The sequence below is a fragment of the Salvelinus alpinus genome, chromosome 18, assembly GCF_045679555.1.
Source record: "Salvelinus alpinus chromosome 18, SLU_Salpinus.1, whole genome shotgun sequence".
Lineage (NCBI taxonomy): Eukaryota > Metazoa > Chordata > Actinopteri > Salmoniformes > Salmonidae > Salvelinus > Salvelinus alpinus.
In genome coordinates, this window is record NC_092103.1 from 43,993,242 (window position 1) to 44,019,762 (window position 26,521).

The following is a 26,521-nucleotide window of genomic DNA, read 5'->3' on the forward strand; positions in this document are numbered from 1 at the left end:
ATCTTTTATGATGTGGGGATGTATAAATAGACTTCCTTGTCTTTCACAGCACAGATTGACGAAGCAGTTGTTGTTGGGGGTTAACTGCCTTGTTGAAGAGCAGATTTTTCCGCTTTGCCGGCTTGGGGATTTGAACCAGCAACCTTTACGGTTACAGGCCCAACACTCTTAAGCACTAGGGCCAACTGCCTTAAACCTATAGGTCCTGAATCAGTATTAACTGTTCTTATCTACAATTAGAATATGTTTCCCTGACATACAGTCCCTGACTTGTATTATATTTATAAGAGCTATAACACATACAATATGCATATCCTAAACCTGGCCATAACAAACTAGGAAAACCAAAACGTGCACCCCGGGGGCCAGGACCGAGTTTGGAAAACCCTGTTGTAGGCTACATGTTTTGCGCAATGGGAAAGTGATGTCCTTGGGCATGCGCGGTAGCATGTGAATACTAGACGCATTTAAATCTTATGGTAAACATCTCCGAACGTTTACCAGCTGACATTCTTTGGAGAGCGCACGTAAAGATGATGGTATGGGTAACATGGATGTTTACTACATTTGCCGCAGGACTTTTTGCAATTCTGGTATTCCAAAGGATGAATTACCCATTGTTTTGGGTGGATTTGATTTATTACCTAAACCTTCGGAAGGTTGGAAAGGCGTTGAAGTATCGTATGCAGAGAGGAGTCATCACTTACCTCGACAGCTTTCTTTATCAGGCAAAGAAGATGCCTGACAAGGCTTTCATAGTGTTTGAGGGTCAAACGCTAACTTACCAGGACGTTGATAAAAGAAGCAACCAATTTGCTAAAGTTTTCAGAACAGAAGGTGGCTTGAAGAAGGGTGATATTGTCGCTCTTCTGATGAGCAATGAGCCTGATTTTATTTGTGTGTGGTTCGGACTCAGTAAACTGGGCTGCGAGGTCGCTTTCCTCAATTTCAATATCAAATCCAAATCGCTCCTATATTGTTTTGAAAGTTGTGGAGCGAAATCGCTCGTCGTAGGCGCAGGTAATTATTGCTGTCAATCAAGATAGTGTCAAAAAGTGTTACGTATTTGACGTATGTCTACTTGCATTTTCAGAATATGCAACAAGTACAAACATATGCACGACGTCTTGCATGATTTGGGCATGTTGATTCACGTTCACATTTCAATGCCATAACTTCATATTAGGAGTGGAAACATTGCATAATTACTACAATGTTTTTGAATGTTGGTAAAGCTGCATGGTTTGATGTAACGCGCTGTTTGGTAAAGCTGCATGGTTTGATGTAACGCGCTGTTTGGTAAAGCTGCATGGTTTGATGTAACGCGCTGTTTGGTAAAGCTGCATGGTTTGATGTAACGCGCTGTTCGCAACTGCGTTGCGTATCAATGTGCACTGGTGGTTGTAAATATATTTTTTTATAATAATGAGGGTGATACTGTAATCTGATGGTCAATGTAGGCTGTTGTATTCAAACACCTGTGGACACATAGGGATACCGTTAGTATACATGCATACATGCATGCATACAAACATACATACATACATACATACATACATACATACATACATACACATCTCCTGAATGTGAAACGGATCATTTCATGGACAATGATTTATATTGAATAGAACCTTTATTCCCAGTTGAGCACATAGTAATATAAAATATTGTTATTTTACAGATTTACAGTTAGTTCATTGCGAGAGGCCAAAGTTCTTCTGAGCATTGCAAAGGATAACTAGATTAAGTTAGTATGCATAGAAAAGACTTGGGTTTCTATTCATAGTACCAAAACACTTTTACAAGTGTACACTGTGCAAAAACAATCAGCCACCATAGCATGTTGTCCTGCACGTTATTGCTCAAATAAGAGGTTGAAAGGCATTGAGCAATTTATCCATACTCTCCCAGTTTTTCTTAAATGTACTATATTCAAAATATTCTAGTCTTCTTATTCAATAGAGGCTTTTCACATCATGCTCATGACATTTGTAGAGGTCAATCTCTCTATGTACTATAATCTCACGGCAGGAATGAAATATTTTAAAGTGTATGCACGACTAAGGCCCTTACTCAATTCAACTGGCTTTAAGTTTGGTTTGAATAACGTCTTATGTGAACGAGGGTAGGTCTTTTTTGTATCTTACTTTTGATGTCATATATATTTTAGTTTGTAGCAGCAGGGAATGTACTGTATATTTCCAAATAGCGCCTTTACAAGTAATCCCCAGCTAGGGGTGCAACATTTTGGTAACGCTCCCAGGTTCTCCAGAAGTCCTGGTTGGAGGATTCTGTATTTCCTGTTTATTCCCTCCTGGTTCCTGGAATCTTCTGACCAGGATTTCTGAAAACATGGGAATTTTGGTAAAAGTTACTGGAATTTTGCAACCCTACTCCAAACTATTCACTTTTAGTTTTTTCTCTCACACAGATTTGGTGAGTTCACTGGGCGAGGTGTTACCCTCCCTAAAGGAGAATGCCATTGAGGTGTGGGTCACGGACATTGGCTGCCCTCATGAAGGGGTCAACACGTTACTGGACAAGGTGGAGCAGGCCTCAGACATGGCCTTACCTGGCTGTCCTAGAGCTGACCTCATGTCCAATTTCCTGTTCATCTTCACATCAGGAACAACCGGTAGTACACTAATCCTTACAACAACAAAAAATAGATTTTCTTTTAAGGTATTTGTCGATTCTTTTTTTTGAACAGATAGAGGGATATAGAGAAAGGTTGTATCAAAGAGCAGTAGACCTCTGCTGAAACTATAGACGCATTACCACCAGACCAACCAGGCCACAGTAGTACGCTATTCTGATACGGTCAACTTCATATCAGGAAGAACGGGTACAGTCGACTCCAATAGATGCTGTGGAACGCTTACACTAAACTATAGCACTGGCCGCTTAAAAAATGATTTAGAGAATGTATTTCATTTATATGGCTTGGAGTTGGCATCCTCCAGAGGCGACAGTAATCTAAAATAAAAATAATTAAAAACTGGAATCTGACAATTCTATTTGCAATTGTATTGTAAATGTTTTATTTATTTTGATGTCGACTTGACTTGAATATGCATGCGGGGCCATTACTCCATATCATAAACATTGGTCTCAAGGTGAAAGGTGAATGGATGGGAATTTGCATAGATACGGAAACATAGTATCTGAAATAAAATCATTTGCCTGGATATCAATGCAAACGTTTGCATGAAGACGGAAACTAGCCTACAGCTATTACCAGAGACCATAAGGGACGATAACCTAAATGTCTGTCTGCCAATACCCTACGATAGAGGTCTGAGAAGGGAAAATAGCTATGAGTACCCTATTGCACTAGGTTGAAAACAGTTCTTCCACGCCGAAAGGCTCAAGTCAGCAGCATGTCTATTAAGCCGGACAGATTTCTCTCATTTATTCCGAGCTGGCACCACACGCTCACTTTTTAACAGCTCTGGTCAACACCAATATAAGGAGTGGTTTTCCTAGCCAACCCGGGTTCCCAAGGAGAGTTGTAATTCACAGTGTCTGAAACAACTTAATTTTACTGAGAAGGAAATGTGCTTCAAATTGATATCAAGCTAGCTTTTTCTTCTTTTTTCTTCTTTTTCTTCTAGTACTGGTGAATTTGTGCTAAATGTGTATAAATGGTTGCCAATGCCCCTTCCTTACCAGGGGTTTTCCATGGCTTTACCGGGACAGGGCTTTACCAGGGCTCTGTGCAGTAGTAAAACAAGACCCACACCCTGTTAAAAGAGACGGGCCACTTCCAAGAATGTTGCTGAACCTTGACCTTTACAGTAGACTTCATAAAAGAGACATCAGAGGCCTTAAGGTAAATTGTATTTTGGTGTGGACCTAGAAGTCAGAGAGGGACTACCTGGACTTGTCCAATAAGAAACAGTCATTTTAGTTTTCCGTTGCAAAATGTTAAAAAAAAACTGTTTTTGCAGTTTGCGGCTTTGTCACATTGGATGAAGCCAATCTCTTCTGATGAAACATTGTTCATGTCCAAATTGTTATCATTTCATTGTGCTATAACTGGTTGAGCGAGGGTGGCAGCTAGCCGGGCAGGGCGGCGACGGGGGTCGGCCGGCCGGGCAGGGCGGCGACGGGGGTCGGCCGGCCGGGCAGGGCGGCGGCTAGCCCACAGGGCAACGGCGGCGGCGGCAAGCCTAGTGGTTAGAGCATTGGGCCCATAATCGAAAGGTTGCTCGTTCAGATCCCTGAGCCGAAAGGTGTTAGAAATCTGTTGATCTGCCCTTATTACTCCACAGGGTTACTGTCAGGAATGACTGGTCCCTGGCTGTGACCCCACTCTCTCAGGGCGAGTTGGGATATGCAGTGAAACAGGACAGATATAAGCACCTCCTGTTTGACCTTTGTCCAACCAATGCTGCACTCTATTCTCATACTTTCAGTCAAGTTTTGTTCATGCAGATACAATAAACATAACTGTTGGTGTGGTGTGCCTTTGGCAGTTCGAGGGAAAAGCTTTTAAACTCTTCAGTAGAAATCAATGATGTCATAATATGAGAATGTTTAATGTCACGTGGCCGTTACGAGTGGTGTAGTTTTCATCCGCTCCGTGGTGTTTTCCCATTGGTACAGATCTATGATCAACTTCCCCTCCCTCAATCCTATCCTTAACCATTAGTGGGGAGAATGCAACACGGACACAAGATCAGCGTCTCTAGAGGCATCTTCACTGTACTCTTTTTGTCTTTCAGGACTTCCTAAGGCAGCCCGGGTGGGACATCTCAAAGCCGTCATGTGCATGGCCTTCCTTCGTCTGTGCGGGGCCCGTTCGGATGACAACATTTACATCACTCTGCCCCTATACCACATGACCGCCTCTCTTCTGGGTATTGGTGGATGCATACAGCTTGGTGAGGAATACTTTTCAATACGTTCTTCCTCCTGATACGTTGACGCCACAGCTTGTCATCAGAAGTCACACTAAACAGGACAAAAAAAAATGATGTCATTGAATTGAGACTGGTAAACCGTATTGCACTTTAAATTAGAGTTCCCTTAGCAGACGTGACTGTACTCATAGCAGAGGTTGTGTCACTAGCTCAGTAGACTACAGTGCATACGCAGAGTAATAAACTCCACCTATTCTAGGTTCCATAACAGACATGGGTTCAGATAATGAACTATTACAACTGTTTGCTTTAGCCTGCCTGAATTGCCAGGTGGGAGGGGTTTGCACTTCTGAGACTTTTCTATTGGTTTCATTGCAGTCGGCAAGTTCAATCAAGCACGTATACAGTGTTTACTCTCTCTCTCTCTCTATATATATATATATATATATATATAGTATTTTAACCCAGGTTGGCTCCCCATATCTGTTGCCACATATACATTAGCGTACAGACCAGTGGTTCCCAAATGACAGGCCTCTTCCTGCGTTTGGGTTGGGTTGCCTGCCAGCTCCTCCCAGGTCATGACTTCAAAACAAGGTTTTGTCTGGATGATCACGAGCGCAGTCCAAAAAAGAACCAAAGGAAGTCCAGAACTACCCCGGTCAAGGTTCCTATCTTCTCAACGGGGATCGTTTGACTGGTTCCTAGCTGGCTAACTAGATTTCCCACAGTTTAATTTTAGCATGGAGGGAAAAGATGTGGCAGTGGGGGAATCTGACAAAAGTCGCACAATTCCTGGAAGTGCAACCATACATACCCGTGTGTTGTAGGTTCCGGGGTTAGGATATGGTAGCAGAAAACCAAAAGTATCATGGGTGTCTATATTGTCATAGGGTTAGGCACTTCAACATGATGTCATAGTCTCATTTCAACGATAGTAAATACAGTGTAGGACTCCTAAATGTGCCGTCCAGCTGCCCACCCGAAACAAAGGTCCTATCAAAGGTAAAGAGATGAGGAATATGTTAAAACGCATGTTAAAACGCATGTTAAAACGCATGTTAAAACGCATGACGGATATGTTAAAACGCATGTTAAAACGCATGACGGATATGTTAAAACGCATGTTAAAACGCATGACGGATATGTTAAAACGCATGTTAAAACACATGACGGATATGTTAAAACGCATGTTAAAACGCATGACGGGTATGTTAAAACGCATGTTAAAAGGCGTGACGAATATGTTAAAACGCATGACGGATATGTTAAAACGCATGTTAAAAGGCGTGACGAATATGTTAAAACGCATGTTAAAACGCATGACGGATATGTTAAAATGCATGTTAAAACGCGTGATGAGTATGTTAAAACACATGTTAAAATACATGACGAATATAAAAACGCGTGACGAATATATTAAAACGCGTGGCGAATATGTTAAAACACATGATCACTTTTGGTTGGGGATGGATTATCTAATTTACAAACTTAAAGTGAAATAAATGAACTTTTATTTGTATTGTTATGGTGACTAATGTAACGTTACTCTAACATGTATTTTCTTATGTTGTGTTTCCAGGGGCAACGTGCATATTGAAAAAGAAGTTTTCTGCCAGTCAATTTTGGAAAGACTGCGTGAAACATAACGTGACCGTATTTCAATACGTCGGAGAGCTCTGTCGCTACCTGGTCAACCAACCTGCGGTAAGACGTTATATTCATCACTCTGGTTCGTCTTGGCTCTGTCGCTACCTGGTCAACCAACCTGCGGTAAGACGTTATATTCATCACTCTGGTTCATCTTGGCTCTGTCGCTACCTGGTCAACCAACCTGCGGTAAGACGTTATATTCATCACTCTGGTTCGTCTTGGCTCTGTCGCTACCTGGTCAACCAACCTGCGGTAAGACGTTATATTCATCACTCTGGTTCGTCTTGGCTCTGTCGCTACCTGGTCAACCAACCTGCGGTAAGACGTTATATTCATCACTCTGGTTCGTCTTGGCTCTGTCGCTACCTGGTCAACCAACCTGCGGTAAGACGTTATATTCATCACTCTGGTTCGTCTTGGCTCTGTCGCTACCTGGTCAACCAACCTGCGGTAAGACGTTATATTCATCACTCTGGTTCGTCTTGGCTCTGTCGCTACCTGGTCAACCAACCTGCGGTAAGACGTTATATTCATCACTCTGGTTCGTCTTGGCTCTGTCGCTACCTGGTCAACCAACCTGCGGTAAGACGTTATATTCATCACTCTGGTTCGTCTTGGCTCTGTCGCTACCTGGTCAACCAACCTGCGGTAAGACGTTATATTCATCACTCTGGTTCGTCTTGGCTTTTTCCACTCACTTTTCACAAGTTATTTAGTTAAATTAGTAGGCCCGAGTGAGAAGATTTGCGATTGACTCTGGCCGTGAACGCCACCATGTACTACATTTACATTTAAGTCATTTAGCAGACGCTCTTATCCAGAGCGACTTACAGTGCTCTTCAAATCCTGCTCGTGGAGACACCGCTGAGTTTGTGCTGGGCTAGGACAAAAGCCTGCACACCCTGTGGGTCTCCAGGACAAGGATGAAAGACATTACTTCTATAATATCACAGTACACTACTAGTATATTGTAGGTCCTACAGGGTTATACCTCAAGTTGACTTTACAAGTAACTACACAGTAATAACCAGTGTAACAGCGTTCTAGTTACATAGCTGCTTTGTAATTACTCAGTAATAGATTATGAGTGTTTTTTTGTGTAATCTGTTTTCTGTAGGTCCCTGAGGAGAGTGCCCACAAAGTGCGTGTTGCAGCAGGGAGTGGTCTGAGGGCAGATGTCTGGAGGGAGTTTGCCAGACGCTTTGGGAAGATCAATGTCCGGGAAGCCTACGGTTTAACTGAGGCCAGCATTGGCTTTGTCAACTACACCAATGAAATAGGACCCATCGGAAGGGCGGGCTACTTCAACAAGGTCAGGCATGGAGCACTTTTTTTTATATTTTTTTTATTTTTTAAAAAAATTTTATTTTATTTTATTTTTTTTAAATTTTATCCCCTTTTCTCCCCAATTTTCGTGGTATCCAATCGCTAGTAATTACTATCTTGTCTCATCGCTACAACTCCCGTACGGGCTCGGGAGAGACGAAGGTCGAAAGTCATGCGTCCTCCGAAGCACAACCCAACCAAGCCGCACTGCTTCTTAACACAGCGCGCCTCCAACCCGGAAGCCAGCCGCACCAATGTGTCGGAGGAAACACCGTGCACCCGCCCCCCTCAGTTAGCGCGCACTGCGCCCGGCCCGCCACAGGAGTCGCTGGAGCGCGATGAGACAAGGATATCCCTACCGGCCAAACCCTCCCTAACCCGGACGACGCTAAGCCAATTGTGCGTCGCCCCACGGACCTCCCGGTCGCGGCCGGCTGCGACAGAGCCTGGGCGCGAACCCAGACTCTGGTGGCGCAGCATAGCACTGCGATGCAGTGCTCTAGACCACTGCGCCACCCGGGAGGCCCCTGGCATGGAGCACTTTGTTTTGTAGTTCACTGGGATAGGCTTAGATCACTTAGATACACAAACGATAAAACTCGCAGACCTGCTACGCTGGACGTAGAACTTTTATATGTCACCCTTTCCTGTAGTCATCGACCAGAAGCTCCCTCTTTGTCCTCATGGGTGGAATTGTATTCATATTTTTCATTATAAACAAATATTAGTTTTAAAAAGACAACGAAAATCTGGTGTTTCTTTGTCAAACTGTTTTTTTTTTTTTTTTTTTCAGTCTTCTGTGTTGTGTATAAAGTGTAATATTGGGATCCAAATTCAAAATGTAATACATTTCAACTGTATATCTGACATGGTACAGGTGTCTTTGTTTTATCAGCCCATAACCATGTGTGTGAGGTGTATACTTTGGATTCAAAGTAGATTTGTTTAAGACTACCCAGAAGCACTCTGTGTGACCCTGATTTAACCCACTTAAATTAAATCTGGGCGTAAGCAGCGGCTCCATGAGGTGCAGGCTACTCACTGTAAATTACTCTGGTTCTATTATTTTTGAGTCTACGTGGCTTGCGCTCTGCTCACGCCGGCGAAAAGCTCTGCTGACAGTTTTGCGCTGTTTACCCGAGGGCCGCTCTGTTTACCCGAGGGCCGCTCTGTTTACCCGAGGGCCGCTCTGTTTACCCGAGGGCCGCTCTGTTTACCCGAGGGCCGCTCTGTTTACCCGAGGGCCGCTCTGTTTACCCGAGGGCCGCACTGTTTACCCGAGGGCCGCATTGTTTACCACACTGTTTACCCGAGGGCCGCACTGTTTACCCGAGGGCCACACTGTTTACCCGAGGGCAGCACTGTTTACCACACTGTTTACCCGAGGGCAGCACTGTTTACCCGAGGGCAGCACTGTTTACCACACTGTTTACCCGAGGGCAGCACTGTTTACCCGAGGGCCGCACTGTTTACCACACTGTTTACCCGAGGGCAGCACTGTTTACCACACTGTTTACCCGAGGGCCGCTCTGTTTACCGCACTGTTTACCCGAGGGCCGTACACAGACCTTTTGGGGGGCAGGTGCACAAACTCATTCAGCAATTATGATTTAGATAATTTAATTACATAAAAGCAATAGATGTAATTAAATAACACGTATTACAGTGGGTTCAGAACAACGACAAAAACGACATACTTTAGCGAATGGAAGGGCAACGGGGCATGTGCTCTGGCCCGGTACCTGGTTTTCCAGACACCCCAGTGGGGTCCTCTGTCATTCGGTCTGAAAGGTCGTATCTGACCACATGTGTCTGTGTGTTTCCATAAAAGGCCGGGCCAGAGTATTGTGAAGTAGAGTAATCCAGAATGTCTTGTTGGTTTTTAGTTGTAGAGATTTAACTTCTGCTAAATGGAACAGAAGCGTGGCGCACACAGAGATTGATGCACACAGAGATTGATGCACACAGAGATTGATGCACACAGAGATTGATGCGCTGTTGATTCATGTTTTCTCTTCATGTTTCTCCAACTAAAAACCAACAGCATAATCTGTATTATCAACAGTGCGTCGGCCTCTCTGTGCGCGTCGGCCTCTCTGTGCGCGTCGGCCTCTCTGTGCGCGTCGGCCTCTCCTGTGTATCTTTTATCCTCCTAATACTGATTATTTCTAGCCCCTCCTTTTACACTTTTTGTTTCATTGTTATGCAGCTTAATATGCCCTTTGAGTTCTTGAGTTGTGATCCCCAAACATATGAGCCGATACGGACCGACTCAGGACGATGTGTCAAAGCAAATAAAGGTAAGCAAAGGTTTTCTAACATAGGATAATTTCTGATGATGCCTCTTGTGCACTATTTGATTTACTGCTTCATAGAATTCCATTGATGTGTGTGTGCATAAATGCATGTCTGATTGACTGGGTTTGAACCAAGATCCCACTGAGCTAAAGGCTCGGGATGGGTTCAGAGATTTATAAACGGGCTAACAGATATGTATGAAAAATACCCTCAAATAAAAGGTTACATTCTGTACTGTCGCCTCATATATATTTTTTATTTTCATACATATATATATATATGAGGCGACAGTCGTTTTATTATCCCGAGCCTTTAGCTCAGTGGGATCTTGGTTCAAACCCAGTAAATATATAATATATATTATAATAATATATAAACATATATATATTTATTATTATTATTAAGGGAACACTTAAACAACACAATGTAACTCCAAGTCAATCACACTTCTGTGAAATCAAACTGTCCACTTAGGAAGCAACACTGATATACACCTGAGCAGTGTGTATATATATATATAAACCTGCCTGTTTGTGTCCGCAGGAGAGACGGGCCTCCTGGTGGCCCCGGTGTCGGTCATGAATCCTTTCCTGGGGTACGCTGGGAATACGCTTCAGTCAGAGAAGAAGCTCCTCAGGGACGTGTTCAAGGAGGGAGACGTGTACTTTAACACCGGAGACCTCATGCTTCAGGACCACAGAGACTTTGTCTACTTCCGTGACCGTATCGGAGATACCTTCAGGTAAAGTGGAAGTAGCCTATGCAGTATTTCTCAACTGATTTTTAAAGAGATAGTTCAGTGCTTATCAGACGTGCCTTTCAAAGTACTTGTTTTCTTTCAAATATATTAAAATGTTGGATTGACCTAGGTCGGTGGGGGTTTGGGTCTTTTGGTAATATTAGAATGACGTATTGCATTAATTCCATTGGCCCAGTATTTGAAAGAAAACAAACACTGTTTGATTGCAGCTGCTTACAGTCTCCTTATGTATTCATTTGGATAGTGAAGCTAAAACGTTTAATTTGACTCTATAATCCAGCATTTCGAATGAAAGATTTGAGGGTATTTTCACAATGTTTTACCGTTTAGAAATGAATGCACTTTATGTATCTAGTCCCCCATTTTGAAGGTGTCATAGGTATTTGGACAAATTCACTTACGTATAGTGTATTAAAAGTAGTGAAAAGTTTAGTATTTGGTTCCGTATTCCTAGTACGCAATGACAACATCAAGCTTGTGACTGCATTTGCAGTTTGTTTTGGTTGTGTTTCAGATTATTTATTACCCAATAGAAATGAATGGTAAATAATGTAATGTGTAACATTCTCACAATCATTATTCAGGATTCATTTGTGATTATCTGTAATCATGGTAGCATCCACATTAATGTAGAAGTGTTCAGAACAATTTTTTATTTACAATAAAAGTGACTCCAAAATAACACAACATTAATTACCATTTCATTTCTGTTGGGCACAATATAATCTGAAACACAAACAACAAGTGCATCCAACAAATTTGGACTAGATACATTAATTTCTAAACGATAAAACAGATATATGAAAATACCCTCAAATAAAAGGTGACATTCTGTACTGTCTCCTCATATTAAACATTTTATCTCAAATCCAAAATGCCAGAGTGTAGAGCCAAATTTTAAAAGTTGTAGCTTCACTGTCCAAATAATAAGTAGGGGACTGTATATATTCTCAGTACATTTTGGGGTTGAAGTATAAACAGTGTATCTCTGCAACCAATGGTGTGGGATGTGGGCAGATCTCCAACATAAGATCATGTACAAATGTCCCTCCTTGTGGTGGGCCGGGTACATGCACGCAGACTTCAGTCGCCAGTTGAACGGTGTTTCCTCTGACACATTGGTGCGGCCGGCTTCCGGGTTAAGCGAGTAGTGTGTCGAGAAGCAGTGCGGCTTGTTTCGGAGGACGCATGGCTCTCTACCTTCGACCTCTCCAGAGTCCGTACAGGAGTTGCGGAGATGGGACAAGACTGTAACTACCAATTGGGGAGAAAAAGGGGTAAAAGTAACCAAGCTTTAAAAGAGTCTGAATATTACAGCATACAGTATCTATCATTTACCGTTTACATATGTGGCATCACCATCACCATGAGTCATTCCTCATTTTGTCTTCATCCACTGAGCTTAATTTTCCAATGCGATCAGCACGGGTCGTCCCCCTCTGTTGTTTCTCTCCATTCAAGCGTTCAATTGCTCAGGCATTCATCACAATGGCAGCCTTGCACGATGTCCCTGTTGTCCTTTAGTAGCTTCCCCTCAAGTCATGCAAATGAGCTCCTGAACCGAGGGAGACCCCACAGAGAATCAGGCACTGTTTGTCCCCTCCTTACTCTCCAGACTGGGTTCAAATACTATTTGAAATCATTTTAAATATGATAGCCAGGCTTAATTGAGCTTGCCTGACCCAATGGAACCAATAGACTAACCGCAAAGTGCACTTTGATCATCTGGCTCTCAAGGCAGTCGAAGGCAAAACGCTTCAAAGTATTTGAAAGATCCCTAATAGTTTTTGAACCCAGGTCTGTTCCTCTACTCCTTCGCTTGAACTCTCTGGCATTTTGGTGGAAGCTCTGGCTTGAGCCTAATCCAAGTTGGCAAAACAGTGGCCAAGGGAAAGGCCCTTTTCCCCCCCTTTTCACCTCTGCCATTCCACGGTCCATTCACAAAATCCAGCAGAGTGACGCAAGGCCCTCCTCCAAGAGCGGACGAGGGGGAATGCCTTTCAACCAGACCTGGGCTCAAACACTATTTGAAATCTTTCAAATACTTTGAGTGTTTGCTTTAGCCTTCCTGGAGGGAGGGGTTTGCAGTTTTGGGAGTTTTCTATTGATTCCATTGCAGTCGGCAAGCTCAATCAAACACATAGTATATATATATGTGTGTGTATATATATATATATGTGTATATATATTTGAACCCCGGTCTGCTGTTAAGTTCAGAGTGCTACACTCCACGTAAAATCAAGACCCCCCCCCCCCCCCCCACCTCCCTCACCCACCATTCCCGATGCCACAGTTCCCGGATGGGGTCCGACCCAAGGGCTCCATGATTAGGGGGTCAAAAGCTTCTGTCGGTTGTCCCCATGTCACAATGCCATCGCTTGTCTTCCCGTCCCTCTGCACTTTGGCACAATTTGGTGTATTTCCCAAGTACCCAAGTGTGACGCAGGACTGGGCAATGATCCACAAAACTGCTTTGTTGCTACCTTGAAGACTGCAAGTCTTTTGGTGATTGTGGTTTTGTGTGCACGTTTGTGCCGTGGTCACCCCTAACAATTTTATAAGTATTTGTCTGGCAAAATAATGCAGAGAATTGTTATTTTATTTGACTAGGCAAGTCAGTTAAGAACACATTCTTATTTACAATGACGGCCTAGGAACAGTGGGCACTTATTCAGGGACAGAATGACCTTGTCAGGTCGGGGATTCGATCTAGCAACCTTTTGGTTACTGGCCCAACGCTCTAACCACTAGTCTACCTGCCGCCCCAGAATTGGGACGTTAAGTTTCTTAACCTGTAAAATAGTCTGATGTAAATTATTATTTAAAAGTGAATGGCGTTGGTATTATCAATGGTTGGAATCTCAAAATGTATTTTAGAAGGCATACAGTATTGCGGACTTTACTCAGTTAAGTTGTATTAAAGGGATAGTCCACCTAAACTCTTTTATTACATGTTTCCGTACCTTGAAAGTAATCCTTTAATTTAGTGCCAATATTTCCAATTGATTTGAGATTGAGGCCAGATTGATGTCATGGAATATGGACTTAATGCCACTTGATGAAGGTTTGAGGAACTTTACGTTTATTATAATTTTTCTTCCCCAATTGGTAGTTTACAGTCTTGTCCCATTGCTGCAACTCCCGTACGGACTCGGCAGAGGCGAAGGTCATTTGTGCACCGCCTCATGTGTCTCCCGATCGCGGTCGGCTGCGATACAGCCCGGGACCGAACCCGGATCTGTAGTGACTCCTCAAGCACTGCCTTAGATGCAGTGCCTTAGACCACTGCGCCACTCGGGAGGCCATTTTTGATTCTTCTAAAATCAGGTGAATTCTCTGTTAGTTCACCATAACTGGAGATCTGCGTTTAAATGTACAGGATGTACAGCTCGCCCTGTGGAAGATCATGCTTTGGCATACAGAATGTAACAGTGGAAGGTGAATTATGGGTAACACCTTCTTTGAGTCACCTTTTTATAACGCATTATGAATGCACTTTTAGTAAATCCCTATAATGCATCGTGAGACCTTGCTTTAAACATTCATAATAGCACACAGCTCATTTTGGCAGCCTGTATAAATATCAATGCTTATTGCATTAAACACAGGTGGTGATATGAGTAAAACATGCTATAAGCATTCATTATAGCTCATGGTTCTTTAGAAGAGATGCATAAATTCCTGTTATGTATTTATAATGCATGGCCAAAATGTGGCTCTAAAGAACATGTTACTGAATTATTTTGATATTTTACAGTAGAATTGACAATGCAGAATCTGCATGGATGTCTGATGGTCTTACTCTTAGCTAGCTGAAATCACTTTCAGGGTGAGGTTTCCTCTCACCTCAACTCCTGTCTCTGACTGCGCCCTCCTGTCTCTGACTGCGCCCTCCTGTCTCTGACTGCGCCCTCCTGTCTGTCTTTCAGTTGAGGATGCTTGCAGTTGTACCTTGTATCTATACTTATCTGTTGCTGCCATCTGGTGTTTAAAATAGATAGGCAGGCTGAAAGGACTATGACTTGTAAATATGTTATTTGATTAAATGTATTGTTGCACAAATCTAGGTAAATAATTCAATATATGCAGTAGATTAATATATATTAAATGTCATTTATTGTTGCATCCCTGAAAAAAGTTAGATGAATAAATGTTGACGTCTATCTAAAAAAGAATTATGCCAGCATTCTCTCTCACTCATACCCATCATGCTGGCTGTTGCATTGCGAGCATTCAAGACACCAACAAAAATGTGCTGAAATATTTCTGCATATCGTGAATTAAATAACTGATTTCTTCCTCCTAGGTGGAAAGGAGAGAATGTGGCCACCACAGAAGTTTCAGAGATTCTCGGAAGTTTGGATTTCCTGCAGGAAGTGAACGTCTATGGTGTTACTGTGCCAGGTCAATGTCCTTTCTGACATCATTCATATGTCTATGGTGTTACTGGGCCAAGTCATAGTTCTCGCTGACATCATTAGTAGAAATAAGTTGATTATTATATATATTTTTTTATGGTGCAGAGCAATATTGGACCTAGTTGAAAATGTTTGCCTAATATAACTTCAGTTTAGTATAATCATTATTGTAGAACCATTTTAGCACCTTTTCTTGGCAAATGAATATGCAGGCCAAAATGTCTCACTACAAAACGATATAGGGCAGCAGCTAGCCTAGCGGTTAAGAGCATTGGACCAATAACCGAAAGGTTGCTAGTTCGAATCCCCCAGCCGACTAGGTTAAAAAAAAATCTGTCAACGTGCACTTGAGCAAAGCACTTAACCCTGGTTCATCTTGTAAGATGCTCTAGATAAGTGTCTGCTAAATTATATAAATGTTTATTCAATTCATACATGCTTAGTACCCCCGTCTTACAATGCGTTGCAACCGTATGATTTAGCGTTACCTAATTATTTTTATAAAATTGCCTCGGCCCACATTGTCAACTGTACTGATTTGTGAAGATAGGGTCACATGACATTTTGGTTGAAAAACATTAAACAACATGTATATTACATTTAAAAGTAGCCCCGACGGCCTCATAGGAGCAGGATGTACAAGTACACCCCCAGGAAACTAGTCAATCACAAGGCCTTAGGCGGCAGGTAGCCTAGTGGTTAGAGCATTGGATTAGTAACCGAAAGGTTGCAAGATCGAATCCCCGAGCTGACAAGGTAAACATCTGTTGTTCTGCCCCTGTTAACCCACTGTTCCTAGGCTATTGAAAATAAGAATTTGTTCTTAACTGACTTGACTAGTTTAAATTGAAAAAATCTCCTTAATGCTGAGTGCCAAGCAGAGACACATTGGGTCCCATTTGTACGGTCTTTGGTGTGACTCGGTCAGTGCTCAAACTCCCAACCTTTCAATCTCAAGACAGACACCCTAACCACGAGGCCACTGAGTTGGCCTGTAACATTATCCTTATTGTTTATATACAGGTTATGAAGGCAGAGCAGGTATGGCAGCCGTCGTCCTAAAGATGGACCAAAAGCTGGATGGTAAAAAACTCTACAACCATTTGGTCCAAAGTCTCCCCGCTTACTCGTGGCCCTGGTTTCTACGGATCCAGGTAAGACAATCCTGAAACCACATGTGTCCATTCAGGGAAAAATTATCCCCACACAAAACTGAAACTTATTTTAAAAAGGTAATGAGTGACTACTTATAATGAACTGTGTGAGATTTTATACATAACGTTAATATACGGTTGGTACTGGAGTGTACCACCGTAATATGGATAAATCAATTAAATAGTTTGTTCTTGTCTTTGCAGAAACTGTATTGAAACCATGCTATAAATACATACATTCAATACAATAATCTTAAATGAATAGTTAAAAAAATTCACAATAGAAAGAACGATCCCTTCAACTCTAACCAAACATTTTTTATATCACATAAGCGCATTTAGAATTTAAACCCCCTGACCCTTTTCAACATAAACTTTGTCCTTTGTCTTCCATAGACATCCATTGATGTGACCGAGACCTTCAAGCAGCAGAAGAGGAAGTTGGTGCTGGAGGGCTTCAGCCCTGACGCCGTCCAGGAGTCCCTGTATTTCTTGGACCTATCCCAGAGAGACTACGTCCCACTCACTCAGTCTCTGCATGATGACATTGTCTCCGGGAAGATACGGCTCTAGGCTGTTGAGTCAGTTCAGCAGGACTAAACAGAAAGGTGTATTTCTGATTTTATAACAGGTTTATATACAGTACTGTTTAAAGGTGTTATTTACCCAGGAAGCCTCACTGACTGACTGTGTACTGTGCGTCTGATTTTCAGCCACGTTTTTTTTTTCTCTTTCTTTGAATTTTAGTTTCCATTAAGGGATTATACAATATGGTCATTTTTATCAGATGCTTTTATTCAAAGCAGCTTACAGTTAGCACCTGTATACAGTAAGACTGAGGCATCCGAGCCAGCAAAACCACATAGTTTACCTAAACGTTAATACCTCAAAAGTGGTCCAAAAAGAGTCCATATTTTGCACCGTCCATTGTGTACTATGTACTGCTAGATGGTACATTAGGAGAATATGCAGGCCTCAACCCAACATGAAATGGAAAGGTTGACAACATCAAATTCTATCTAATTGAATTTAAATGTAATTAAATTTTATGTCCTATGTGGCATCACATGCTGATCCGCATACCACGTTTCAGTCAGCACGTGCTACAGCGGGTTAACCCCTAAAGCTTGACTCATTTTCCTGTCCACAACTCTGGGCCTTAATTATATCCCCAAATTAAGACAGAGTTTTTCCTGGTCAAGTCACATGGTCATGAATAACTTCCAGCCATAAGTATGATTTACAAAGCTATTAAATTATGGTAATGAAATAATGATTTGAAGACATGCAACTGGTTTTATCAAGTGTGACCACAGTGATTTAGTTCTTATCAATGGCAAATGTAATTTAACCTTTACTTAACCCAGAAAAAAACGAGTTGTACCTGAGCAGGAAATGCGAAACTAACCCAGATAATCCCACCATTTTAATCCATAGACCTTTCAGGAACTATAGCTTGTTTTCTATACATTTATACCTTTCAGGAACTAGCTGCTTTTGCATTACTACTATGCGACATTTTGAATAATGACCGTACATATTGTATGTGTGCCCTGGATAACGTGGTTTATTTTGTGTTTATGATTAGGTATTAGATTATTGCATAGATTTTATGTGAATATATTTTGTGTGTTTTTTATATATATATATATATATATGACAATTTGTTTTGCGGTTATGAAGATAATGTCATAACAGCACACTGGCGACTCACTTACAGTGAATTGCTACGACTCTAGACGTACATATCTGCATCCTGACATTCCTGAAAGTGCATATTAACCGACAGAAGGAACATTTTAGTTTAGGCTTAAGGGTTAAAAAATTCATTCAGGTTACATTTAGGTTAATTGAATTAAGGTTAGGTTTAGGAAGAGGGTTAAGGTTAGGTATCGTTTCAGTGATGGATAGGGAAAGGCATCAAAGTTGACTTTGGGTTAGCCTACTACCGTCCGCCACCATACATTTTCTGATGGATGTAAATATATACAGGCCTTTTTATGTTTTGATTCAACACATATCTCTAGTCATCCTAAATGTGGTGTTATAACATGTACTCTTGTCAAACAACATTACATTCCCATTCCCTTTGTTTTTGAGACCGTGCTAGGACATAATCTGTCTGTTATCATCTTAAAAATTACACCCTTTTTTTTTAAAGTGATGTCTGACCCAGATTGATTAAAAAGTATGTGCATTATAACATTCCTTTCAGTTGAAATAAACCATACTATTTCCATTGCAATGTGTGCCTGTGTGTGTGTCTTGCTATTTCACTCCTTTGTAAGTGTGGCTTTTACCTGATAATACACATGCTTGCATTATATTCATATCGCCAGGCTGGGGACGAGATTATATTCAAAGTATTTATTTCTAAAGCAATATACTTTCCTATATGTAATTGTGCCACGCCACCACAAGGGGGCACTAAAATACCCTATTTTCTACCTGTGTAGTATTTGAAAACAGATTACTGAACGTCACTTCCGTACACTGACACCGAGTCGCCATACTGACAACCATATCACTAATTTGTGTTAAATATAGCCAGAGAGGATGTAAGATTAAACATTAAACATGTCCAAACAAATAGCGGAGTCATTAATTAACATGTCTTCCGGATTGCCACACAGGAAATACCGAGATATAGCGGTACTTTAATTTCAGATGCCGGGGGGGACCAAACAACCTGCATGAGAGAGGAAATTACAGATGACACTCAGAAGAGCTGCTCGTTAAAAATACTGTGTAGCGCAAGACTATCTATTTGTCCAATAACATTATGTTTAAATGCATATAACTGAGAATACTGTATGTTTACGTTGTAATTAATTAACTTCATTTAAACCAATTACATTTACAACTCATTATTTATAAACTGTGGTCTAAATTGTAATGTCAAACCATTATTATTCATGCTGCAAATAAAACACATTATCAATCTACCAGGGTAGTGACTTTAATTAGAGATTGTCTTTAGTAGCCAACGAATAACAGGCCATTACAACCCAGAAACAAATCAGTGAAAATGTTTTCTCTGTCTTTTTTTAGATATTGTTTTCATATTAAAACACTAATTTCTGCATATCAATAACTTTATTTGTAATGGTGTCTTCTCTTCACATATTCTGTCAACTTGTGTATGTTGAATGCAACAGCTTGTAGCTGTCAACTGAAGAAAAGCATGTCACCAGTCGTTAGGCACGTGAAGTGTATTCTCAAGAGACGGCTGAAATCAGTCACAAGAGGGTCTGTCTCTTGGGCTATAGAGACAGTGGTGTATGTCAATACACCTCAGTTGAAATCTGTGTCTGCTTCTCAGTCAGACCTCCTCTGTGTCGTTCCCGCTGTGACATTACCGGACCGTCTTTGAAACTCAAGAGGCAACACGACATTTTTCGTTCTAAACTTTATTTTTTGTGTTACGCTTTATTTTAACTTCATGTATTTGTAGGTATAGGTGATAGTGGAAAATGCGCTCTGTGTAGCCATTCTTGAGATTCATTCCAACGGATTAAATAACAACACATTTACATTGGAAAATTAGACAAAAAGTTTGTTTAGGATGTGGACCAAGAGGATTCTTTCGTGCTTGGTTGGACTGGTGGCGTTGACGGGTTTTCTAGTGGTTAAAGTAACAGGACAAGACCCTCCAACGCTCGGGGGGAAAACGCTTCTCAAGGTGGATGGAGATCAGACGGCTGCCTCAAATCGAGTGAGGAGAAGAGGAAAACAGGAATCACTACGAGGGTAAGAATAACAGAATTTGAAGTTGAAAGAAAATATGATTCCTCTACACCGAACCTGCTCACCTCAAAGTAACGTTTGTTGACAATACAAAAAATAAAATTATTTAATTAGCAGTATAGATTGTTTGTTGATGTCATGAACTGAAGGTAGAAATCCTACCCACCAAAAAAAAAACATACCAATTTCAAATGTCATGACATTGTCAAAATACCAATGTCACACAAACGCAACACGAGTAGAATTGAATGTTAAGTATTCGTATTTTCATCTGAGATAAATATGCAATATGAGTGGGGAATAATTGAAGAAATCAATTAATAAAATGTATGTATCTCTTGACATCGACATCTCTTTTTATTCTAAGTAGAGAAGATGAGTTTTGTCGCTCTCTTGTGACCACCATTTATTCTCAACGATCACCCCATGCATTTCAAATTAAAACGCTTGTGTGAAATAGATTCCTAACTAACCATTGTTCATTTCCGCAGTTCCTAATCAAGTATGATTATTTACAGCAATGTGTTGTCGTTTCTAACTCCTTCCCTACAGGCCCAATGTGTGTGGATCACGTTTCCACTCCTACTGTTGTCCAGGCTGGAAAACCTTGCCCGGGGGCAACCAGTGTATCGTGCGTAAGTAGTACAGCAGATGGTGACGATAATAAAAGTATCGCTGTGTTGAGTTGGTCTCTAGGAAATATGTTTTTGTTGCATAGGGCTCAGTTGACCATTGACCAATAGGATGTGCTAATTCACATGTCTCATATAACTGTGAAGTACTGTTTCTGGGTTATTGCATGTGTCTTACACAATAATTTACAAATTCATAACAAAAGCCAAAGAGCTAATGCATTGAATGATTTCAGAATATTGATTCTACGTTTAGGAAAAAGCTCTCTATGGAAACAAGACTCCCATGCAATACATGTTCCCGATGTTAGGCCTACATGTTTCTTTAAATACCAATCCTTTAATTATTGGTGTGTCATTATGCCCTAAAGTCATGCTTTGCACCTGTAAAGATACCAAATAATTGTTGGATAATAAACCATTTTCACTGTACTTATACGTAACATGAAATGAGAGCAGAAACATCTCTGACAACAGCAAGTAAACTCCTCATCTAATTAGTCACATAGTGCACCTTATTAGCATATCCCTTCCCTGGGACTTCCTCCAGCTCCTCCTGGGGCTGGTGCTCGGCTTGGCCCCCCTTCCCTGGGACTTCCTCCATCTCCTCCTGGTGCTCGGCTTGGCCCCCCTTCCCTGGGACTTCCTCCATCTCCTCCTGGGGCTGGTGCTCGGCTTGGCCCCCCTTCCCTGGGACTTCCTCCAGCTCCTCCTGGGGCTGGTGCTCGGCTTGGCCCCCCTTCCCTGGGACTTCCTCCATCTCCTCCTGGGGCTGGTGCTCGGCTTGGCCCCCCTTCCCTGGGACTTCCTCCAGCTCCTCCTGGGGCTGGTGCTCGGCTTGGCCCCCCTTCCCTGGGACTTCCTCCAGCTCCTCCTGGGGCTGGTGCTCGGCTTGGCCCCCCTTCCCTGGGACTTCCTCCAGCTCCTCCTAGGGGCTCAGCTTGGCCCCCCTTCTCTGGGACTTCCTCCAGCTCCTCCTGGGGGCTCAGCTTGGCCTCCCTTCTCTGGGACTTCCTCCAGCTCCTCCTGGGGGCTCGGCTTGGCCCCCCTTCCCTGGGACTTCTCCAGCTCCTCCTGGAGGCTCAGCTTGGCCCGGTAACTTGGTCGGTCACAACAGCAAGAGCAATGTGTTAGATATGCCCAGAACTATCCTGTGGTTTCCATTGGGTCATGCCCAGAACTCTCCTGTAGTGTCCAGGGGGTCATGCCCAGAGTTCTCCTGTGGTGTCCAGGGGGTCATGCCCAGAATTCTCATGTGGTGTCCAGGGGGACATGCCCAGAGTTCTCCTGTAGTGTCCAGGGGGACATGCCCAGAGTTCTCCTCTAGTGTCCAGGGGGACATGCCCAGTGCTCTCCTGAGGTGTCCAGGGGGTCATGCCCAAAACTCTCCTGTGGTGTCCAGGGTGTCAAGTTGGAGTCAGTAGAGTGGACCTCCTGACTCCTGAAGGGCTGTTGACTCTGGAGAGGGGCCAGAGGGAAGTATCAGAGTTCAGGCTCTCCCATTATTGACATATCAATATTAGATCTCAGCTTCAATTATGCTGCATGCTAGTTGCGTGTCTCCTCTGCCAAATACACTGAGTATACCAACATTAAGAACACCTTCCTAATATTGAGTTGCACCCCCCCCCCCCCCCCCCCCTTTGCCATCAGAACAGCCTCAAGTCGTTGGGGTATGGACTCTACAACGTGTCGAAAGCGTTCCACAGTAATGCTGGCCCATGTTGACTCCAATGCATCCTACAGTTGTGTCAAGTTGACTGGATGTCCTTTGGGTGGTGGACCATTCTAAACTTAGCAAAAAAATAAATGTCCCTTTATGATGGACCCTGTCTTTCAAAGATAATTCGTAAAAATCCAAACAACTTCACAGATCTTCATTGTAAAGGGTTTAAACACTGTTTCCCATGCTTGTTCAATGAACCATAAACAATTAATGAACATGCACCTGTGGAACGGTTGTTAAGACACTAACAGCTTACAGACGGTAGGCAATTAAGGTCACAGTTATGAAAACGTAGGACATTAAAGAGGCCTTTCTACTGACTCTGAAAAACACCAAAAGAAAGATGCCCAGGGTCCCTGCTCATCTGCGTGAATGTGCCTTAGGCATGCTGCTGCAATGAGGCATGAGGACTGCAGATGTGGCCAGGGCAATAAATTGCAATGTCTGTACTGACGAGACGCCTAAGACAGCGCTACAGGGAGACAGGACAGACAGCTGATCGTCCTCACAGTGGCAGACCACGTGTAACAACACCTGCACAGGATCGGTACATCCGAACATCCCACCTGCGGGACAGGTACAGGATGGCAGCAACAACTGCCAGAGTTACACTAGGAAAGCACAATCCCCCCATCAGTGCTCAGACTGTCCGTAATAGGCTGAGAGAGGCTGGACTGAGGGCTTGTAGGCCTGTTGTAAGGCAGGTCCTCACCAGACGTCACCGGCAACAACCTCGTCTATGGGCACAAACCCACAGTCGCTGTACCAGACAGGACTGGCAAAAAGTGCTCTTCACTGACGAGTCGCTGTTTTGTCTCACCAGGGGTGATGGTCGGATTCACGTTTATCATTGAAGGAATGAGCGTTACACCAAGGCCTGTACTCTGGAGCGGGATCGATTTGGAGGTGGAGGGTCCGTCATGGTCTTGGGCGGTGTGTCACAGCATCATCGGACTGAGCTTGTTGTCATTGCAGGCAATCTCAACACTGTGCGTTACAGGGTAGACATCCTCCTCCCTCATGTGGTACCTTTCCTGCAGGCTCATCCTGACATGACCCTTCAGCATGACAATGCCACCAGCCATACTGCTCGTTCTGTGCGTGATTTCCTGCAAGACAGGAATGTCAGTGTTCTGCCATGGCCAGCGAAGAGCCCGGATCTCAATCCCATTGAGCACGTCTGGGACCTGTTGGATCGGAGGGTGAGGGCTAGGGCCATTCCCCCCAGAAATGTCCGGGAACTTGCAGGCGCCTTGGTGGAAGAGTGGGGTAACATCTCACAGCAAGAACTGGCAAATCTGGTGCAGTCCATGAGGAGGAGATGCACAGCAGTACTTAATGCAGCTGGTGGCCACACCAGATACTGACTGTTACTTTTGACCCCCCCTTAGTTCAGGGACACATTATTCCATTTCTGTTAGTCACATGTCTGTGGAACTTGTTCAATTTATGTCTCAGTTGTTGAATATTGTTGTGTTCATACAAATATTTACACATGTTAAGTTTGCTGAAAATAAACGCAGTTGACAGTGAGAGGACGTTTCTTTTTTTGCTGAGTTTAGATACACTTGGGAAACTGTTGAGCGTGAAAAACTCAGCAGTGTTGCCGTTCTTGACACAAACTGTTGCATCTGGCACCTACTACCATCCACTGTTCAAAGGCACTTAAATCTTTTGTCTTGCCCATTCACCCTCTGAATGGCACACATACACAATCCATGTCTCAATTGTCAAAAAATGGAAAAATCCTTCTTTAACCCGTCTCCTCCCCTTCTGATTGATTGAAGTGGATTTAACAAGTGACATCAGTAAGGGATCATAGCTTTCACCTGGATTCACCTGGTCAGTCTATGTCATGGAAAGAGCAGGTGTTCTTAATGTTTTGTACACTCAGTGTATATTCTACTTCAATTTCTTGGGCACACATAGATAGCATAGGTATTATTATTCAATGCTATCGGGGTTAAACAGGATTCACAATGCTATCGGGGTTAAACAGGATTCACAATGCTATCGGGGTTAAACAGGATTCTCAAAATCAGACACACAAGTTGCTTTCTTGTGACCCTCAGAGGATTCTTTACGATTACTATTGTATATTACAGTTTGAGTTACCACCTAAACCTAAACTTGCACAACAATGTTACTATAGACCAGTGCCAGTCGGTGCTAATAAGATGAGGGAGTACAGTCAGTAAGAAGTTTAGCACTTACACAGACAGACCTCGTGGCATTAAATTAGTCAAACCAAAAGCTTACCTTGACCTGGAAGAGTTCCAGTGTTGTGTTGGATAGTCATAGCCAGCTAGCTAACATAGCATCCCTCTGTTTGAGCAGGGTGTTTGAGTAGGTTAAACTAGCTAGCTGCATTTGCTAGCTAAGTAAGTGAAACTGAAAATGAAAAGAATGACGATATCTCTCTCTCTCTTTCTCTCTTGCTTCTCCTTCATTTTGGAAGAAATTAATTTGTTCAAAACTGTTCAACTATTGTCTTTCTCTCTCTTTGAGTCAACTACACAACACATTTTATGCACTGCAGTGCTAGCTAGCTGTAGCTTATGCTTTCAGTACTAGATTAATCCTCTGATCCTTTGATTGGGTGGACAAGGTGTCAGTTCAAGCTGCAAGAGCTCTGATAGGTTGGAGGACGTCCTCCGGAAGTTGTCATAATTACTGTGTAAGTCTATGGAAAGGGGTGAGAACCATGATCCTCCTAGGTTTTGTATTGAAGTCAATGTACCCAGAGGAGGACGGAAGCTAGCTGTCCTCCAGCTACACCATGGTGCTACCCTACAGAGTGCTGTTGAGGCTACTGTAGACCTTCATTGCAAAACAGTGTGTTTTAATCTATTATTTGGTGATGTGAATATATTTAGTATAGTTTTTGTCTAAAAATGCTAACTTTTTAAACGTTTCACTATTTTTTATTTTTTATGAAATTCACTGATGAGGATGGTCCTCCCCTTCCTCCGCTGAGGAGCCTCCACTGCTATAGACCACCTAAACCTAAACTGGCACAATTACAATAATGGGTGTAATAACTGTAATGCTAGGAAATATATTAACGAGCCCCTGACACGATTTTGCGTTACTAATACATCGGGTTTTGTATGGGTTGTAACTTCCACATTCCTGTTTTCTCATTGTACTGCACTGCTTGCAAGGTCGATGTGATATTTTTGAAATCTTTGTTTGCACTGTATTTAGCGAAGGCTAGGACAAGCTCTTAGTCTGGCCCATGTCTGGCCCATGTACTGTAGTAGTTCTCAAATAGGGTCTCACGGACAATGTTCATTTACTCTACACTCTTGTGTCCTCATCCCCACAGCCATATGCCGGAACAGCTGTGGAGATGGATTTTGCTCACGGCCCAACATGTGCACATGTCCCAGTGGCCAAATTGCACCAACCTGTGGGACAAAGTCCAGTAAGTGTTCACCATGCTACATGTTGCCTTTTTTTATGGTTCCTCTCCAATATAAAACCACAAATGCTTTATGAGAGTGTTTTGTATATGTTTAGTTTATTTCACCTACAATATACTGTCTGCCAATGGTTTTACTAGTATTTTGGACATTTGAATTTCACCCAAACAAAAAAGAGCAAATAAACCCGTATTTTAACTGCGCTATATAAACATCCTGTTTATTTCGTACAACCCTCCTCTGCTCGCTCACTTCACATGAAAGTTGTGAATGGGATGTTGACCAATATGCCGTGGTCCTGTCCTGTTGCTCCTCTAGCCCAGCAGTGTAACATCAGGTGTATGAACGGTGGTCTCTGTGCTGAGGACCACTGTCAGTGTCAGAAGGGCTTCTCAGGCTCCTACTGTGGACAACGTGAGTATACATTATGATGTAAATGCAGCCCGTTTACACAGCGTAGTATATACAGTAAGCACCAATTGTGCTAAATTAGCATTGCAAGTGTTCATTGGCGTTT

General features: G+C 42.6%; 2 protein-coding genes and 1 long non-coding RNA gene across 3 annotated transcripts in view; 2 read left to right on the plus strand and 1 right to left on the minus strand.

Annotated features, from left to right (window-relative positions):
- The first annotated feature begins 442 nt into the window (after positions 1-442).
- LOC139544386 (long-chain fatty acid transport protein 6) lies at positions 443-18,719 on the plus strand. The gene is made up of 10 exons (XM_071351418.1): positions 443-1,020; positions 2,432-2,635; positions 4,728-4,886; positions 6,448-6,572; positions 7,636-7,830; positions 10,054-10,144; positions 10,686-10,884; positions 15,209-15,306; positions 16,344-16,474; positions 16,871-18,719. Exons 1-10 carry the CDS (start codon positions 477-479, stop codon positions 17,045-17,047), a joined length of 1,923 nt encoding a protein of 640 aa, XP_071207519.1. The 5' UTR covers positions 443-476; the 3' UTR covers positions 17,048-18,719.
- On the minus strand, positions 11,533-12,551 carry LOC139544387 (uncharacterized). Its single transcript, XR_011668860.1, has 2 exons — positions 12,241-12,551; positions 11,533-12,156 (listed from the first exon to the last, which is right to left on the minus strand). It is a non-coding gene; the product is annotated as an uncharacterized lncRNA (long non-coding RNA).
- Positions 18,720-19,699: 980 nt separating the features above from the next.
- The window catches only part of fbn2a (fibrillin 2a), a 222,242-nt gene continuing 215,420 nt past the window's right edge, over positions 19,700-26,521 (plus strand). The window contains exons 1-4 of the mRNA XM_071351419.1: positions 19,700-20,224; positions 20,774-20,856; positions 25,908-26,006; positions 26,323-26,418. Of these exons, the coding sequence (XP_071207520.1) occupies positions 20,040-20,224; positions 20,774-20,856; positions 25,908-26,006; positions 26,323-26,418 (463 nt within the window). The 5' untranslated portion in view covers positions 19,700-20,039. The remainder of the gene's footprint in view (positions 20,225-20,773; positions 20,857-25,907; positions 26,007-26,322; positions 26,419-26,521) is intronic.

What these genes read in the sequence shown, in the direction of transcription:
- LOC139544386 (XM_071351418.1), top strand. Translation starts at nt 477, where the DNA reads ATGGTAAACATCTCCGAACGTTTACCAGCTGACATTCTTTGGAGAGCG. An exon ending in ATCGCTCGTCGTAGGCGCAG is followed by an intron (nt 1,021 to 2,431) that starts GTAATTATTGCT and finishes TCTCTCACACAG; the next exon opens with ATTTGGTGAGTTCACTGGGC. An exon ending in CGTATCGGAGATACCTTCAG is followed by an intron (nt 10,885 to 15,208) that starts GTAAAGTGGAAG and finishes TCTTCCTCCTAG; the next exon opens with GTGGAAAGGAGAGAATGTGG.